At 39.3% G+C, this 20,123-nt stretch overlaps 1 protein-coding gene across 2 annotated transcripts in view; it reads left to right on the plus strand.

Moving 5' to 3' along the window:
* RTTN (rotatin) overlaps positions 1-20,123 on the plus strand; it is a 107,385-nt gene that overhangs the window by 15,959 nt on the left and 71,303 nt on the right. For both annotated transcript variants that reach the window (XM_013974305.2, XM_013974306.2), the window contains exons 10-17: positions 1,670-1,785; positions 5,039-5,209; positions 10,472-10,684; positions 11,917-12,029; positions 13,781-13,907; positions 15,591-15,716; positions 16,226-16,342; positions 17,162-17,301. In XM_013974305.2, the coding sequence (XP_013829759.2) occupies positions 1,670-1,785; positions 5,039-5,209; positions 10,472-10,684; positions 11,917-12,029; positions 13,781-13,907; positions 15,591-15,716; positions 16,226-16,342; positions 17,162-17,301 (1,123 nt within the window). The remainder of the gene's footprint in view (positions 1-1,669; positions 1,786-5,038; positions 5,210-10,471; positions 10,685-11,916; positions 12,030-13,780; positions 13,908-15,590; positions 15,717-16,225; positions 16,343-17,161; positions 17,302-20,123) is intronic.

Genomic DNA, 20,123 nt, shown 5'->3' on the forward strand with positions numbered 1-20,123 from the left:
TTGTCATTTCCTTCTCCAATGCATGAAAGTGAAAGTGAAGTCGCTCAGTCGTCTTTGACTCTTAGCAACCCTATGGACTGCAGCCTACCAGGCTCCTCCGCCTGTGGGATTTTCCAGGCAAGAGTATTGGAGTGGGGTGCCATTGCCCTCTCCGGACAGGGTCTGGTGCATGTTATTCCACGTGCTCCTCACACCAGCCTATTCAGTTCACCCCTCAGTGGTAGTTACTGCTCTTCTCCCTGTTTTACAACAAGGAAGCTGAGGTTTAGAGTGCTTTAGAAACTCATCCAAAGTCAGACAGCAAAAACAGAGACTTGAACTTCAGTTCTGAGACCAAAATCCATGCACTTAACACTTTGCAAAGTAAAGGAACATTTGCAGTCTCCTTTGTATTTGTGTTCTCTAAGTGTATACATTTTAAGTAATTGATAAACTTGTCAAAATATAAACACAAGATAAATTTTGCTTTGTTTGCTTTATACTGGCTGAGTGATAAGTGTATCCCACGCTAATGGTTCTGTAAGTCCTGTGGCTATTTTTTGCTTGCTTGGAAGTGATGTGGAAGAGGCAGGAGGTAAGTGTATATTTGGAAACATTAACAGTTTTTATTTTTTATTCTGAGAAAAGTATACCTTAACTTCTTACTGATTGGAGAACTCTGCTTCGGGAGGGAGGAGAACAGATTAATTCATTTACTAATAAAGTGACATGAAGGAATACCTGAACTTCTTCAGCATCAGGTGTATATGTTTGTCTGCATGGTGTACTGAGGAGAACACTTTTAGATTTAATGGTTTTGCATTTAACCTTTTCTTAATTTGCTGTAGAAAGTCAGATTGATAATTATAAAGCTGTATCATGGTACATAAAATTTTCTAAATGTTCTCTTGCCCTTTGGTAAAGGCACATTATTGCTTAATTTGTAATTGTTCAATGTCATAAGAGATTTCTAAGAGAATTTGCTCCAGCTGTTCCAGTGAAGCAATTAATCTGGGCTCTCATGATCCGGTAGTTTGTTTTACTCTCATTCATTAGAAATTGGCCTTTGGTATGTGGGGCAGGAAAGACCTGATTGAATACTCACCTCACTTAGGATTATGGGTGGTGGAATTCTTTTGTTGTTCTTTCTCTGTGGAGAAGGAGGCTGCTCAGGTGCGTTAACAGCACCCTTTTTTCTGGAATGTTTTTAGAGTTTAAGGTGAGGGTAGGTTTCCCAAACTCTTGTGTGGGAAACTACTAATTCATGACAAGGCTTAAACCTCCTAGTCCTAAGTGGGGAATTTATTAGCCCATATCTTCTCAACTGACCTGTGCCTTGTCAACATATTACATGTAACGTGGATGGTCTCTGAATCTGAAAACTTACTTTACTCTGTCTCACAGTGCTTTTAGTTATATTGTTATTCTCTTCCTGGCTATCTTTCCTACTTATGAGCACATTTGATTTTTTTGTAGCTGAATAGTGTTACAATTGAAACAGAAGCCTAATAGTGACTGTATACTGTGGTTTCCCTAGTCATCTCTCTTTTAACAGTTCTAAAGACACCAAAAAAATAAGAAGAGATATAGGAATTTGGGGGCATTAGCTAACCAGAGGATTGAACAGTATGCTATTCAGCTTGACCCGGAAGTAACTTTTTCCCCTTCTTTCTCCTGTTTGTATTCCCAGGTAGTAGACAGATGATAATAAGAGTTCTGGAGTTGCTCGCAGAAGTTTTGGTGCTTATTGGTGAAGCGATTTCAGCACATCTGTGGGATGACAGCAGTCTTTTTGCAATAGATATGGTGAGACTCAAGGTTTTCCTTGCAGCATGGGTAACAGTATCAGTCTTTTGTTTTATCTTGGTCCTTTCAAGCTGGCTTCATTGTCTCATTAGCCTTTGAAATCTTTCTTTGTTTTAGATGCAATAGATCCCAGGCTTATTTTGCACAGTGTCTAGAATCGACTATTTCTCAAGAGATTCTGCTGCTGCTAAGTCACTTCAGTTAGACTTAATGCAGTCTTCCATGTAATGGAAACCATATCATTTTTTACATTTCCCGTATATCATAAATCATTTGCTTTTTTATATCTTTTAATTTCAAATTATCATCTAATGAGCTTGCTTTTCTGGGTAGAACTGGTGTTCTGTTTTTCTATTAATGTAAATTTGTAACTTATGCCTCACTTTTCCTTTTTTTTTTCCTTCATCAGAGAATTGGAAGTAAAATTTATTAGTCATAAAAATGTATATATTGCTTCCTAGAGTTAACCATTTTTTCCTCTTTATGTTATTTTGACCTACCTAGATCTGTCTACATTTTATTGATCTTTGCTATAGGCTGCTTGAAATCCTTGTGTATAGACGTTAAAACAGAAAAACTAAATAAAATCCTGGTTTACTTTATACCAGTATCTATGTGTGAAGAAATCCCCCAGTTTTTTTATATACACAAATCTCTTGAGAAGAAAAAGGATTTAAATCTTTTACAATAGGTTTAATAAATTGTTTTGTGCCCTTCAATTTCCTTGTTTATAAAATAGGGATTATAGTTCTTAATCTTAGTTTTCTGATAGTTCTTAAGGTTATCCCACTATTTTGTAGTACTTTTAGAAGATTTTCACATATTGAAGATTTTCAACAAGTGAGTTTTTCCTGAGAAGTGTGAAGAATGTTTTATCAGTTGCTTCTTAAAATAGCTTAAATTTCTTGGCCAGAGCATTTATCTGTAAAAGTTAGTCATTCACTTTTAACTTTTGGCTGCTGATCTTTTATGATTCAATGAATTATTTTTACTTTAAAGGTTAAATCTGTTGTACAAGAGCCAATTGGTATGTTAGAAATGTTAAATAAAACAGTACTGCTTGAAATTATATTTGATCCACTTATTTAAAAGGAAAAAAATGCTCCCTAGGGAAAAAAGTCTCATTCCTTTAGGCTATATATTAATAGAAGCAGACAATTATGTAGAATTTCTTAATGTCCTTACTGTTTCAAAGTTTAAAAAGAAAACAGAGGTATATTTTTGTTGTGTCATTAAAGGAACAATATAATAAAAGTTGAGCAGTTCAGTAGTTGAATACCTGAAAATGTGTAATAAATTCTCTAGAGCTTTCCAAATATTGCTAATAACACTCATGAAATCCCATAACTCAGTTTGTGTAAGCATAGTCAAGGAAATTTTTTTTCTCTATAAATTGAATATTTTTATTTCACTTGAAGCAAATAAAATATTTTCCCTGAAATTGTTATATTTTGTTAAAATTTAAAATTTATTGACAAGTGTTTGTAAACGTTGGAAGACTTGAAGGATGTCATCTCTCCTCTGCCTCCCTAGGAAGTTGTGTTTATTTTTCCTTATTGGCCTGGTAAGTTAGGCTCATGGAGTGAGGCTCTCTTCCCCTTGCCAGCTGACTCCAGACTCCTGGGGCTGCTTCTCTTCAACTTTTGCCCTTTTCCTCTCTGTCACTGCTGTCACTCATTGTCACGAAAAGCAGTCTTTGCTCCTTCTTTCTTACTCATTCCTTCTAAATTCCTGCCTGACCTGCTGTGAGCTGGTAACTTAGATTTCCCGGTTTGTTAGAAGAGTTGCTGGTTGAAGTTCAAGTGAAATTGCGAGGATTGTGAAAGATTCTAGAGAGAGGGGCTTGGTATCCAGTAAGGGCTCAAGACAGGTAATTGAACCAAAGTTTATATCTGTTTAATTTATTAAGTTGAAAAAGATTGAGTTAAAACATAAAATCCAACTTCAGGTTTTGCTTGATATTTGTATTATTGAGACCACAAAGACTCATTTGTGTTGCGTCTTTACTGTCTATTGCGCATTTCATCAATAGACAGTTACCACTTTATCGAATTCTTTTGTTCTGAATTGTTCATTATTTATACCTTAGAGATTTCTTTCATATTTCACTACACTAATTTTTTAAATTGAAGTGTAGTTGATATATGGTATTGTTTGAATCTTTGCTACACAGCAAACTAATTCAGTTATACACATATATACTTTCTTTTTTTCAATAATCTTTTCCATTATGGCTTATCCCAGGATATTTAATATAGTTCGCTGTGCTGTACACCAAAACCTTGTTGTTTACGCATTCTAAATGGAATAGTTGGCACCTGCCAAGCCCAGACTCTCATTTCATCCCTTTTCTTCCTCGCTTCCCCCGTGACAACCACAAGTCTGTTCTCTTGTCTGTGAGTCTGTTTCTGTTTTGTAGGTGGGTTTTTTTGGTGCCATATTTTAGATTTATCGAATGATCCATGTGACAGGTTTACTTTGTATAAATAATTTTTCATTTTAGTTTTCACATCTTTTCTGTGGAAAGTTGAGATGAGAACCACAGTGTTTTTTTTTTCTTCTGCCATCTCCTAACGCTGTCCTTTTAGCAGGACGTTTATAGATACATGTTGTTATGATTTGCCAGTCTTGTCTCTTCATACTTTACGCATACCTTTCAGTTGAAAAGATACAACTACTATTGGAGTCGTAAGCTATCTAGAAATTTATGATGGTGGAACATTTGCTCTAAATCGGCCTTGTTCCCTGAAGAGAGATTATATAATGTAATATTTCATTGTTTTTTAAATTATTTGGCTGTGCCTGTTTCATGCTTTAAGTAAATTTGGGATCCCTTTGAGGGCAGAGACCATGTCTCCTAAACTAGTGCCTTTCCCCCCACATACTTACCACTGTGTTCAGGAGACAATAAGTCCAGTAAGTTACTGGCTGGGAGGTTTACATGTAATGTTCAAAGTTGGAACAATTAAGCATGAGAAACTAGGAGGAATTTATGGTCCCTTAAGGTTTTATATTTTGTTTATTATTAGAGTTCATCATGTTAATTTCTTAAAACTTGTAGCTTTTTAAAAATTTAGGTGTGCTGCTTATTCTCTCCTGCCATTAAAAGAATCTCAGCATGTATTGTTTATTCTTACCGAGAGGAGTACATTCGTGTTATTTAATGATGACATTTTATGTCATTCTCCATGACGTTTGCATACTGGCCCCTGCAGTTGACTGTGGTCCCTGATTGGTGTTTAAACGTTTGCAGAAAGAGAAGCTGCTTGTGGTGGTGGCGTCCCTTGGAGACACCATGTGCTACCATAAAAGCAGCGTCAGTCTGGAGCAGCCGGAGGCGCTGGTCGTGCACCATAGGATGGCCTTTGTCAGCATCTCGCTGTTTGCCGTCCGGCTCCTGCAGACGCTGCTCCCTGTGGAAAAGGTAAGGCGGGTAGTGTGGCTTAGTTGTGGTTTACCGGGTGTTACGGTCCCTGTTGTAATTCCTTCTGATCATTTCACAGTGTACAGAGATTATACTGGAAATGTGGAAGTTGAGAAATGGCTAATTTTAGCATATTTGACTAGTTTTGACAAATCAGTTGATAGAAAAAAGCACTCATTTTGTAAAGTTTTTTTTTTTAAGGTGATTTTTAAAAGTTCTTGTGAAGCATGTTTAGAAAAGTACATTCTTACTAAGTGACTGTCTTGTTGTTCAGTCACTGAGTTGTGTCTGACTGTTTGCAGCCGCATGGATTGCAGCACGCCTGGCTCCCCTGTCCTTCACCGTCTCCCAGAGTTTGCTCAGATTCATGTCCACTGAGTCGGTGGTGCTGTCTATCCATCTCATCCTCTTCTGCCCCCTTCTCCTTTTGTCTTCATTCTAAGTGACTATATCTCTATTTAAAAAATAACCACCACCCCAAAACATGAGGTGGAACATGGCCAGCATTTCACCGCCTCCTCCTGTCCTTTATCTCTCCTGCCCTCACCCCCACCCCCAGCTAAACTCCTTTCTGACATCTGTCACCATAGAAGAATTTGTCTGGTTTTGAACTTTATATAAATAGACTTACAAAGTGTTTACTCGCTCAAGATTTTTTTTTGAGATTCATCCTTGTTGTTGCTTGTAGCAGGTTGTTAATTTTTATCACAAAATATTACTCCATTATGTGACTATGTTAAATGTGATTTTAATCAGCGTGACTGTTTCTTTTAAATCCCCTTATTGACTGTACTTTTAATTGGAGGATATATCTCTGCATTTGAATGTTAGTAGTAAAAATATCTCAAATGACTCATATGCAAGTGTTGTGCAGTGGACTTACTGCAAAAAAAAAAGGGTGTGGCATCATGCTTAGCTGAAGGTATGGGAGAAATTAATGTAGCTAAAGAACTATTTCCTGTGTCTTCTTGTTCTTTGTTAATAGGTACTTTCCCTTTTGGTTCCTAGAATCTGCAGAGCACGTAGTCTAAACTCCATTTAATAACACATATGCAATATATGTAATATATTACCAGGCCATCTGAGAAAATCAGACTAAAACATTAAACTTTAAATATAGTATTTTGCTTTAGGGAAAAGTAACATCATTTCTGTTGATTTTATTTTTAACTTTTATTCCCTAGTCGTTATATTTCTGAAAAGCATAGCATTCTGTTAAAGAGTGATAATTTTCCAAGGCATTTGTTGTTGTTGAGTCACTCAGTCATATCTGACTCTTTGTGATCCCATGGACTGCAACACGCCAGGCTTCCCTGTCCTTCGCTATTTTCTGGAGTTTGCTTAAACTCATGTCCATTGAGTCAGTGTTGCCTTTCAGCCATCTCATCCTCTGTTACTCCTTTCTCCTCCTGTCCTTAATCTTTCCCAGGATCATGGTCTTTTCCAGTGAGTTGGTTCTTTGCATCAGGTGGCCAAAGTATTGGAGCTTCAGCTTCAGCATCAGTCTTTCCAATGAATATTCAGGGTTGATTTCCTTTAGGATTGACTGGTTTGTTCTCCTTGGAGGCCAAGGGACTCTCAAGAGTCTTCTCCAGCACCATAGTTCATAAGCATCAATTCTTCAGCACTCAGCCTTCTTTATGGTCAACATTCACATCTGTACATGACTATTGGAAAAGTCTTAGCTTTGATTGTATGTATCTTTGTCGGTAAAGTGATGTCTCTGCTTTTTAATACGGTGTCTAGGTTTGTTATAACTTTTCTTCCAAGGAGCAAGCATGTTTTAATTTAATAAATCCCAAAGCATAAACATAATTTGAAGGATTTTAGTCATAAAAGACTGGAATTGCATTTGAAATATAGGTGTTTCACTTTAGATACTATCATATAAATGAAAACTTAATAGTGCTACAATAACTTATTAAGTGTTACCAGACTCAACATTCTATATATTGAATGTTGTTGGAAAAGTTACTTGTTAATTGTACCGTAGAGCTTAATTTTTGCTTTTTTGATTATAGATGTTTTTCATCTATATGCTTATTTGGGCAAGAATCAATTTAAATAGAAATCAGTAATTTATTTTATTTGTATAGAATAATGTAAAGCCAACTCTCCATGACTTTTTTGTTTTCTTAAGATACTTACTTTTCTTGTTTTTGAAGGCAAATCAATATCTGCAATTTTTGGTAGCTCTCAAATATATAGCTTGGAACTTCATTAGAGCAGTAAATGGGTCAATGAAGAGATTATAATAAAAGTATCAGCTTATAGATTGTTATAATTGCTTTGATTGAGAACTTTAAAGTGAAATTTAAACAAAAATGCTGTTCTTCCGTTGCTGTTAAATTTGTCCTTTAATTGATAAAAATACAAGGTTTTGCTGCCCTCTGCCTGTTGCTAGCCCACCAGAAACTGAACTTGAATCTGAACTCTGAAACTTTCTACACTGAAAGTAGCTTTTAAATATTTGAGTTGCCACTTACCAAATATGTAATTGGAAGTTGGAAAATGATAGTATGACTCTATGTAAGGATTTCCTGAATTTTAACATTTTGGCAGAATGCCCTGGAAGACCTTTTTTGAAATTGATAATTGCTGGTTGTTAGATGAATTTGGAGAATACCCACATACAGGTTAAAAGGAGGCATTGGCAATCTTATGAAAGATGCTCTGCTTGGGTAAATCAGATTGGTGAAGCAAATGGTGTTGGCTCGTTTTTACCCGATGGTGGTAATGACATTCCACTGAAATATCTTCACTTTTAGTCCCACCTCACTGACATGTGACTAATGCTTGGAGGACTACCGTCTTCAGTCTGGGGTGTAAACTGTGACGGGTCCTCTGGCCCTTGCGAGGATTAAATGTACACCCTTCCCTTGGTGCTCTGAGTTCCTGAGATGAGTTTCAGATGTAGGAATGTAGAAACTCCTGAGTGATGGGTGAGAAGAGGAAAGAGAGGAAATTAATATTTATTGAGTGGGATATACCACATACTCTTACTTGTTTAATCCTCATGTCAGCTATTTATATTTTTCTGCCTAAAGTCAGAGAAAGCTCTTTTAAACTAGAACACAGCGTCTTTGGAGTTGATCCACTAGGATTTACTATGTCAGTGCAGTGCCCACCTCACTCATTCTTTTTTAGCTAATTCCTCTTTGTCTTCTTAACCTCTTAAAGTGGCAGAACCCCAGGACAGGCCATGCCTCTCATGAAATGTCATCCCATTTTGAGTCTTTAAATGCCATTTATTTGGGGACACCTTCCAAACTTATATTTCCAGACCGCATGTGTCGTCTGAACCCCAAAGTCCTATGTATATACTATATCCTTCTTACATCTTCCCTTGACCGTTCATATCTCCAGCTTAACAGGCCCCAAGCCTAGTTCTTCACTTCCCTCCCAAGTGTGTTCTTCCTGTGGTCTTCCCATCTCAGTAAATGACACTCATTCTGGTTGGTAGTTGATCATGAGGAAACCTTACAGGCATCCTTGATTCCTGTCTTTCATACACTTAGGTCCAATCCCTGGACAAAGTGTCTTTTTCCTTTGATCGTCGGTCCAGAACCTGAGCACTTCTCACCACTCCCACTGCTACGGCCTGAGTCGAAGCTGCTATCCCGTCTTGCCTGTGTTGTTGCACTGACCTCCTCCTTGGCCTCTCAGCTTCCACCATTGCCCTTTTCCACCTGTTCGTTTGGACTGACCATGATGTTTGCCCGAAGCCTTCCAGTGCCCCCTCGGAGGACAAGTCCTTTTGATGACCCGAAGCCTTCCCTGATCTGGCACCACTGCCCCTGGAGGCCATCGCCCCGCGCTAGGTCCGCTGGCCTCCTTGCTGCCAAAGATGCTCCATGTCTGAGCCTTTGTACTCGCTGTTCCCTGCGCTGTGGCTGCTTTTCCCTCAGATGTCCACGTGGCTCCTGACTCCCAGGTCTCCACTTACATGTTGCCTTGTCAGAGTCCTTCCTCTGCGCCCCCTCCTGTCGCTCCTCGGTCCCTGTCCATCCTTCCTGTCTCCTGTTTTGAGAATTTTCTCAGCGCCCCCAGCCGCACCTGACAGATGTGGCTTACTCTTTGCTTTCTCCGCTGGAATGTTAGCTTTGTGAGGGCAGAGGTTCTGTCTCTTCCCGCTGTGTCCCTAGGAGCTGAAATGGTACCCGCGCACAGTGGGGGCTCAGGGAGTGTTTGCCAAGGGAGCGAATAATTAGTCAAGAGGTGATTTAGTTTCTCTCTTTTTTTCCATTAGGAGTGTTCTTCACAGAATAAGAGAAATTTCTCTTGACTTTATAATGGCTGCTGTCTTAATAGTTTTTTTTTCCCATGCTTAGTAACATACAATTTTGATTTCCTTTAGTTTTTGACTTTCATTTGGCAACTTTATTTCATGTAAAGGCATTGTTTAGCTGATTTAGCTCTTAGGCCTTCAGACAGTTAATGATTATCCTTAAAATAGGTTATCCATGAAAATATTATGACCAAACCTACTAAAATAAAGGCAGCATAGTACTGAGCTCTTCTCAAATGGTTTTCTCTGAGTGTTGAGTTTTCAGTCCTTTTCATTTTCTTAGTTGATGCATAGAATCCTATCACAAAGCTAGAATCATTAAAAGAAAAAATCTAACAGGGTTTTCTTAGTTTTAAATCAATTAAGTTATAAAATGGGCCCCTTGATTTTATACTAATTAGAGGTCAATTTTTTGTGAGTGTTCTAAAACTGTTTTAAATATTATGTTGAATTTCTCCTTTCCCTTCTAAAAAAACCAAATAGAAATTAATTTCTGCTCAAATCAGTGTATAGTTATACTTGATGTAGTGCTGTTCAATTCAGTGTGTAGTTAGTAAGCCCTGGGCTGTCTCCTCAGGGGTTTGCTGCATTTTTTCCTGGCCGTCTGTGTGCGCCTGCACGGGACACTTAGAGAGAGAGGCCTAGTGCCTTCTCTTCTGCTCTCTCCTGTTAAGCATAAGGTGTGGGCTCCGGGGAGAGGAATGCTAAGGGTTGCTATGGGGGAGGGGAGGTATCCCGGACCCCAGGCTTTGGAAAGGAGTTGAAATTTGGACTTGGGATATTTTAGGCTTAGAAAAAATTGCATTGAACAAAAGTGTAGAGGTAAATTAAGTCTTGGGGGATAGAATTTTCTTTGGAAAAGCACAGATTTTGTGATAGAAAATTACTAAAAAAGAGTTGAAGTGCATAAAGATTATAGTTTACTGTATTTATCTGACAACGGTTAAATTTTTTTTTTTTCTTAATTTATCAAGGCAAGCCGCTTTTTACCGGAACCTATGTCAGCAGCATTATTTTTTATTTCTTTGGATATGCCAGTTTCTTTGGAATATCCAGATATTCACGAAGCTGTTGTGGCCTATTTGGAACAGCTGAATTCTGAAAACTACAGTATTTATAAACGAACTGCAGAGGCTGCTTATTCAATTGAGTGTACCTGTAACTTCCTGTCTGATGTTGGGAAGGAGGTAAAAAGTTTTGTTAACGTCTCCTTAAAATTCCTTTAATAAAATGTTTAGAAAATATAACCTATAGTTTTCAAACTGATGGACATTTAACAATTGAATTCTTCGGGATAGGATTCATTATTACTTAATGGCCCAATTATAAGATTAAGGATATGATTTATATAAAATAAAGTGAAGATTTGGCTTAATGAATGGTGTATTTTCATGAGACCAGTGGTATTTTTTAGAACAATTATTATCAGTATCTTTATTAGATTGACTTCCTCTTTGAAGTGGTTTAATGTGTGAACAGTGTGACAAGTGACATAAACAGAATTATAAGGGCAAATTTAGTGCTTCTTTGTAGGCATATTTTCCCCTTAATATTTTATAGATCTTTATTTATTTATATAAAGAGCTTGTTCTTTTGTTAAATAAAATTATGAACAGCATTGTAAGGTAGAAGGTGTACTTTCGGTACCCTGTTACAGTAGTAATTATGTATTTGTTATTTATCCCTTTTAGGATATTATTTAGTATGTTATCTAAATAATATAAATAAGTAGCACTTTCTAAATGAAAGTGTTAATGAGTTTTAAAATAGACATTGCTTCAGTAGTTGTTTACTGTCTGATGTACCAAAATGGGTTCTGAAGATTTTGAAAAATTAGGAGCAAAATTCTTACTCCTTTTGGCCCCTATAGTGGACTTTTTGGGAACCTCATATTTTAAATTTTCCTTATTTACCAATTATTATTTATTTTTACTTTCTTTTCCCTTCACCTTGATGCCACTGTATCTTATTTCCTCCATGAGAGAATTTTGAATTGCTGTTTAGTTGAATTATTCCTGTGGCATTTTGCATGGCCAGTTAATCACACATGTATTGATCGTACCCTGTTTTCCTAGAACCTGTCAGGATGTTAGAAGGGGGAGGTAGATCTTAAAATACATGGGTCCTGCCTTGAGCTGCAGTTAATAGGGAGACAAGGGCACAGGCTCACCGTCAAAGAACATGCCACTCAGAGGTGAATAGAATAAAGTCTCAGGTGCTGTTGAGTTGGGCATTTTCTCCTCGTTTTTCCTCTGAGGCTGACCTTTTCGGTCTGCTTGTGGAGACGGTTGACTTAAGCAAATGTGAGCAGGCTCAGGGCCTCTGGATGATCCAATTTCTTGAAGCTGCTTTGTTAGCTGTTGAGAATCTTACTGTATATGACCTTGACATTTACTGTTGCATTCTGCTTCTTTTTTAGGGAGAAAAGAATCTCTTAGAGTTAGTGGAGCTGGCAGATCAAGCCTTACGTAGCTTTTCCTACCATCAGCATTTCCCCCTAATAAAGGAAATCATCTCCATTTGTTCAAAAATGTAATTTTTTTCTTATTATGATTATATTATTATATGGGGTGTGTGTGTGTGTAAGTTTAGGGACAATGAAAATGAAACTGGCTTTCAGTCTTATTATTTTTTCATTTAAATTGCTTTTATATGTTCTGATTTTTAAACTGTGGGTATATAGCTGCATTAGACAGTTAAATGTTTTCTTCAGGAGTAAATTAGAAATGTGCTTGTAATCAACATTAATTATCCTTAGATTTTTACACTTTCTGATGTCTTTCCAAATAAGTGTCCAAATTTGTTAATTTATCTTTAACATTGTAATTAATAACTTGAATTGAGGGTTTTTTAAATGTAAGTTTCATTATCCTATCTTTTATATAGATTTTTGGAAAACATAATGCATTGATTAACTTATTTTGGGGACATTGGAGCAGAGTTTGCTTTAAAACCTAGTATTTTCATTGCTTTTGGATAGAGTAAATTCCATGGTGATAAATATCCATTAAATATGGAATTTATTTTTCTATCTCTCTCCTGCTCTGTCAAGTCAATCACCTCACATAATTACCTGGTGAGAACTACATTGAAGATTTACTCTTAATACATATCAAGTGTACAAGACAGCATTATTAACCATGGTCCCCAAAACTTACCTGCCCCGTGTAACTGAAACCTTGTGTCTTTGACCCACATCTTTGCATTTCATCCGGCCCCTGGCAATCACCAGTTCTACATTCTGCTCCTATGAGTTGACTTTTGTAGATTCCACATATAGGTCAGATCATACAGTATTTGTTTTTCTGTTTCTTGGCCCATGCCACTTAGCATGTCGTTCAGCTTCGTCTGTATTGTCACAAATGATAGGATTTCCTTCCGTTTTCAGGCTGAATGGTATTCCATTATGGGGCTTCCCTGGTGGCTCAGTGGTAAAGAATCTGCTTGCCAGTCCTGGAGACACAGGTTCAATCCCTGGGTCAGGAAGACCCCGTAGAGAAGGAAATGGCAACCCACTCCAGTATCCTTGCCTAGAGACCCCATGGACAGAAGAGCCGGGCGGGCTACAGTCCATGGGGTTGCAAAGAGCTGGACGTGACTTAGGGACTAAACAACAGCAGTATTCCATTGTACATATTTAAACACTGATTATTTTCATGTATTGGCCATTGTGAATAATTCTAGAGTAAGCATGGCACTGCAGATATCTCTTTGAGAAACCAATGTCATTCCCTTTGGTTACATACTTAACAGTGGGACTGCTGGCTCCTACGGTAGTTCTGTTTAGTTCTTAGAGGAACTTCCATACTGTTTTCCATAATGGCTGTACCATTTTACATTCTAAATATAATTTTCTAAAGACTTTTTTTTGTACTCTTTAAGAGAGAATATTCTCTTTCTTAAAGCAAGTCATGTGCTGTTACTTCAGTCGTGTCTGACTCTTTGCTACCCACATGCACTGTAGCCCACCAGGCTCCTCTAAGCATGGGATTTCCCAGGCAAGAATATTGGAGTGGGTTGCCATTTCCTTCTCCAGGGAATCTTCCCAACCCAGGGATTGAACTCTTATCTCCCATGTTCTTTTACCACTGAGCCACCTGGGAAGCCCACCTTGTTTTAAGTCTACTTAAAACAAGTAGACTTGGCTAAATATTAATTCTAGGTTGGTTAAAGAAGACCCCAGGTGGAGGAATTGGAGTGGGAAGAAATCCCGTTCACTGTGCTTTTCAATGTCATGTTTAGTAACTTGCCTTAGATTTCTTGGACGTTTACCTTCCTACCAGCTGGAAATCTGTGCAGGCCAGTCCTTTACTACAGGGAGAAAGTCAGAAGGTGTTTCTGCGGATGTTGTCTCATCCTTTGCTACAAGTGAAAGTTGAAACTTACCACTGCTGTCTGGAAATTGTTAAGGTAGGTTGTTTTGGTTTTTGTGGGTTTTTTTTGGAGGGGAAGCATTAACAGTGGATTCTCTTATTATTAAAACACTAAAACTAAGAATTATTACCATAAAAATAGTTGGTAATTATTAGTCAACTCTAAAAAATTTATATTATTGCATGCGTGCTATGTGTGTGTGTGCGTGCGCACTAAGTCACTTCAGTCATGTCTGACTCTTTGTGACCCTATGGACCATAGCCTGCTAGGCTCCTCTGTCCTTGGGATTCTCCAGGCAAGAGTACTGGAGTGAATTACTGTACCCTTCTTCAGGAGATCTTCCCGACTCAAGGATTGAACCCTTGTCTCTTAAGTCTCCTGCATTGGCAGGCAGGTTCTTTACCACTAGCGCCTTCTGGGAAGCCCCCCAAAATTGTTAGTCCACTCTGAAAACTTTATACTATTAAATTCTGTAACTGCAAACTTGGTAAGTCTAGCATCTGAATTGCTTTATTAGAAGTTTTATCAAGAATTACATTTATGTTGTATTATTTAATGATGGAAAAATTGTAAGGGAAAGTTGACTTCTATCAAGTATTCAAAGTGATTTCTATGCACAGGAAAAGTTTTAGGTTATTACAGCTTAAATTTTATAGTTTCAGATCTGTTTTCTTAGTAATATTTTTCTTTTCTTTCTTTTGAAACAAATATTTCCTATATTTTAAATTATAAGATATTTTAGGATAGAGTAGTACATAAATATTAACTATTTTGATATTGAAAAGAACACTGTACAAAGGACAATATAGAAAAATATATATGTTCCCATGTACTCTTGAAAATGTCCTCTTGTAGAAAATGTCCTCTTGTACTCAATACTTTTATAAGTACTATCTAGGTATAATGTGTACGTTTTGCCATTTTTACTTATCATTTTTTTTTGCAGGGAAGTAAAAATATTAGTTACAACTGAGGCTTCTTTCCTTTCGCCACCAATATAACTATTCTTAAAAGTTGGTGTTTATCCTTCCCGTCCATGTGTTTTACATACATGTCTCTATAAATCATCTATATTATTGTTTCTGCCTTTGTAAAGTAAATAATTTCATGCTATACATATGTTTTTATGGCCTGTTCTTTTCATTCAATCTACCTAGTTCATTCATCTTAACTGCTCTTTACTTTGAATGTATTTTCTTCTGTTTATAGTTAAGTATTTAGGTTTGGTCTACTTTTTACTGAAATTAAGTTTTTCAGTATTTTCAATAACAGTCTGTAACTGATAGTGCATGCTTGAAAATGTCTTGATTTCATCTTACTCCTGAATGATGGATTAGCTGCATATAGAATTGTAGACGGACTACTGTGTCTTCTTGGCACTTTTCCAACACTCCTTTGCTCTTGATAGGCTTCTGTCACTGTTGAGAAGTCTGCTGTCAGTTAAATTATAATTTCTTTGTATTTTTTTCTCCTCTACCTGCTTTTAAGATCTTTTCCTTATCTCTGCTGTTCTTCAGTTTCATTGCAGTATGACTTTGTAATAGGTATGTCATGCAGACTCAAAACTTGTCAAGAGAGTCTTTATCTCCTATCAGTTAAAAGAAAAGTTTTAGTGACTTAAGTACTAAAATTGGATTTGAATTATAAAGAGAAGAAAGAGGAATCCTTTGGAAAAATCAGTGTCACTGATTTTTAAAAACTTTTTGTATTATTTTGCAGGAGTGTTTAGGCATCCATAGTATCAGTAAACCTGTGTCTTCCCTTTGTAATGGAATTCATTTTCTACTTCACCCAAAAGTTCTGTATGAAATCTCTGCATTTGGCATTCAAGAGCCCAAAAATGAGGTATGGCATGTTAAGAGAAAGTGTCAATACAAAAGAGTAATTCTGTAGATAGTCAGCTAAATCAAGGTAATATTCTAATGTAACAAGATAGTAGGATGAGAAAGTAAAAAGAAACTTGTCTTTGATGTGTGGGTTCAGTTAAATTGTTGTTAAAAAAATGTTTAAAAAAATGAGGCTCAAAATATAGGACATCCTTGTTCTCAGAGAGCTCAGATCAAACTGTAAGTTTTCATGTAAGGTATAGGGATGAGGCAGTAGTTGTAGTAAGAGTATTCCCATAAGAAACATTTTTATTCAGTGGGAAAGTGTACATTAAAGATAAAAAGGGAAATCATTAAAAGGGGGAAAACCTGGTTGAGGACAGAGTGTAAGATGATGCTGTGGACATAGGAAGTCTGAAGGAAGAGGTGCTGACTGTAGCAGCTTTCCAGACTTCGCATGGAGTGTCCCAGGTATGTAAGATGACTTGGCGGCCACCTCACTGGACTGCTGTCCGTGTTGTTGGGCAGGTGAGCGCTGCAGCCAAGGCCATCCTGGTGCACCTGCTGCAGGGCCGACTGAGGGTGACGGCGCCGACCTGGAACAAGTTCATCGAGTCCCTGTGCCCCGTCATCCCCGTGCTGCAGGTACTCTGCGCTCACCCGCCTAGGCCACCGTTTCTGGTCGGTGAGCGTGACTGATTGAAACGCACGCCGTGGGGGAGACGAGATGCTGGGGTGCTGTGTGTCTGGGTGTGAGGTTAAGTGAGGCACTGGCCTTCGGCACCGACTGTGAAAAATAGAGCTTAGCCTCATGTAAAGGCTTATAGGCAAAGCTAACCATGCTTTTCAAGCAGGCTTGATAGAATGAAACTGGCTTCTTGGATTCTTCTTGTTTATGTATGGATTAGCGTGATAGGTTGATTACTGAGCTCTCAGAGAGCCAGCTTTGTTAGCAGCCCTTCTGGGCTCAAGTAAAGGAGTGAGGGGTATGCAGGGGCCTCCTCCCTTGGATGAGAAGGTGGGGAAGATGGGAAAGGCCCACCCTCACAGGAGCCATCCTTCAGAAGACAGATCCGGGGCCTCCGGCCACCGCAAGACTGCTCCCGTCTTCCTGCAGGCGCTCCCGCTGTGTGTGCATGGTGGGAGGTGCAGGGGGCAGCTCTGAAGATCTGCAGGGGCCCCATCAGGGCAGCCCCACAGATCGACTCCTGGAGAAAAATTAGCACATGTCAGGAGGGTTGGCACATTTTGCTGAAGTTCTCCAGTATTATTTTTTAAATACAGTTGGATGTAGGCTTCTTACTTCATGTCGGTTATTTTGAAAAGTCCTTATTCAACTGAATTGAAAGAAATTTGTGAGTTGCCTGACAGGTCAACACAGTTTCTTAATTTCAAGGTAAACAATCAAGCAGCATGTTATGTATACAGTCAAATCATAACTTGCCTCTTGATGAAATCTCTTAGGGCTACGCCGACACTGAAGACCCTCTGGGGAAATGCATCCTCCACCTCAGCAGAGAGAGTCCGGAGACCGACGAAGGGGTGCTCCCCTCTGCCGCCCGGCTGAAGTCCATGCTGCGGCTCCTGCTGGTGAAGAAGCCCTCGTAAGTAGAGCAGGTCCTCTGAGTGAGCGGGGCCATGGGAGCATTCTGGGAAATGAGTGAACCTGTGTGGAACCAGAGAAGGTCAGGGAGAGCACTTCTCTTATCAGAGGGCCCCATGGGCGGTCTTGTGGATGCTTTCCTCGGTGCCCCATCCTCCTCCAGCCTCGGCGCCTGGTCCGCCCGTGTTGTGGCTGCGCCACGCTCACTGCTGGTCACAGCACTGCTGCAGGCGGGGTGGAGCCGGGCAGAGAAGCAGATGCAGGAACTGTAGAGAGTTCGCACTGTCTTTTCTCTTTAGAAATTGTTACCCTCATGGAGTGAAACTTCTCCAATGAAATATTTTTTCTGAAAATTAAAGTTTTTCATGAAAGTGTGGTGGACCAGTTGCCTCACATACCAGGGTCTGTTGTTGCTGTTCAGCCACTCAGACGTGTCTGACTCTGCAACCCCATGGACTGTGTCATGCCAGGCTTCCCTGTCCATCACCAGTTCCTGGAGCTTACGAGCATGTGGGTATATTTTCATCTTGTTTAGCTTGTCCTCTTACTAGGCAAACTGAAGAAGTGCCCTTTCCTCCACTATTCGTGTGTCATTTTAACTAAAAGGAGAAGAGGAGAGAAGGATTGTCTTTCTTCCTTCTCGGTCAGTGCAGCATGAATCTTCTGTTACTCTCTTGGTGTAGCAGGGGTTAGATTTTCCCTCACCAAGAAGAGAAAAAACACTTAAAGGTCCAGATGGATCAGCAGTGATGACGAGAAAGGAAAGGCTGGAAAGGCTGGGGGAGATAGACAAGACGTTCTCTTGACGATGGGTAATTTTGTTTTCCCCTTACCTAGTCAGGATGATACAGTGGCTTCTTTGTCAACAGGCAGTCAGATGACAAAATAAGGAAGTAGATGAAATAAAGTAAAACAATAAGAGAATGGAAGGAGGAAAATAGGGAGATTGTAAGAGCATGTGCATCGCGCAGAGCGGAAGCTGTGGGTGATGCTGGAGCGGGTGGGGCAGACGGGGTCAGTGTGCGTGTGCTCCTTGGGATCGGGCTTCTGCAGGTGCTCCCTAGGCAGTGTCTTTGTTACTACTGTGCTCATTTAGTACTCCCTTCCTCAAATTTGGTGATTTAGCAAAACAGATGTTTATTTCTGGATCGCCTTTCCCAGCCCAAAGTCTCCAGGTAAACAGAAACGCTGTTCTCAGGCAGGACATTCTAGTGGCTTAGAGATTCCCTCCCAGGAGCCAAGGGCTCGGGTAAGGTACTTCTCAGTTACACAGAGCTCAAAGCAGTGTAAATCAGTGTGTAATTGTTTTCATTATTTGACTAATCCTCTCTCATCTCACCAGACCATAAACTCTATTAGGCAGGAACGCTGTCTCCTGGCTAATCTTTACATCCTCAGACCTTCATTGACCACCTTGGGCATAAATATGCTCAAAATACATTCATTGAAAGAAATAAGTGTGGGGCAATAATCAGATTCTTGTGCTCTTGCTAAACCAGAAAATGCGGAGTTTGTCTCCCAGAGGAAGAGATGCATAAATCCATGCTTGCCGTGTTCCCCTTTAGCCTTTTCCCTGGGGGTGGTGGCTGCCCCTGCACCAGTGACCCCAGACACTAATGCAGAGCATGGGCCCAAAGGAAGAGCGTCATGTGGGTGACACAGCAGAGGGGAGAGGGAGCTTTGCCTGCCTTCCCACACCATCTTGAGCAAATATGTGCCCTTCAAAGATGGTACCTGCTCGTAATACAGTAAATTCCTGCTTTCTGTTGATTAGGGGAGCACTTGAGCACTGTGGTTGGCTGTAACCTGGCAGCACACTACACAGACATGACATGGCCCTTCTAGAACTGGGCATGTAACTGAGAGGAGAGATCGTGTCAGTCATACTTCATCACTAATTGTAACAAAGCGAGATCAGTGACGGGGACTTCAGGGTGGCGAAACACAGGCTTGCTGTGGTAGGGAGGCCTGCGTGGGTGCGCAGGTTTTAACTGTAGTCTCCTAAGTGGAACCTGAAACCTGGAACTTGGATTACGGCTTAGAATGTCCCGATGTCCATGTAGTTCAAGAACCTGTCTCAGTATCCTCCAACTCATTGCTGCTTGTCCACTTGATGGTTCTAGTTTTCCGTTTCAGTTGGTGATGGACAGGGAGGCCTGACGTGCTGTGGTTCATGGGGTCGCAAAGAGTCAGATACGACCTGAGCAACTGAATTGAACTAATAGTGTGCAGCAGTCAGCCTTTTCTTGAAATCTTCTACCTTCCCACTCAACTGGCTTTAAAGCTAATCAAGTCCAGATAAAATAGAGTTTTGATGGGAGCTAGAAGTATTTGCATTTTCATATTTGAGGGGATCTATTTCACTCCAAATATCTCACTTTAGCTATTAATGTGATTACTCTCCTGAAGGTTTGGCCTGTTGTCTGGACTGTGTTCCTGCGTCTGTGATAGTTTTCATGATTGATTGAGGTAAATCACTTGACATGGAAGCTGGAGTCAGGATTTTTAACTTGGAGTTGAGGCGATATTGACTGGGAAGTTTGCAGGCACAGTGAGTCTGCATCTTCTCTTGTAGTTATCAATTATTCTTTATTTCTGCTGCCTATTTATAAATATAAAATGCAAGAATAATTGTAGATATACAGTAAATATTTTAATAGAAAAAGTAAAATGGCATGTATAATTTCAGTATAGTAGAAAATGAAAAAGTGAAAGTGTTAGTCACTCAGTCATGTCTGCTGTTTGGGACCCCATGGACTGTAGCCTGCCAGGCTCCTTTGTCAATGGAATTCTCAAGGCAAGAGTACTAGAGTGAGGATCCAT

Source organism: Capra hircus, chromosome 24, assembly GCF_001704415.2.
Source record: "Capra hircus breed San Clemente chromosome 24, ASM170441v1, whole genome shotgun sequence".
Taxonomy (NCBI): Eukaryota; Metazoa; Chordata; class Mammalia; order Artiodactyla; family Bovidae; genus Capra; species Capra hircus.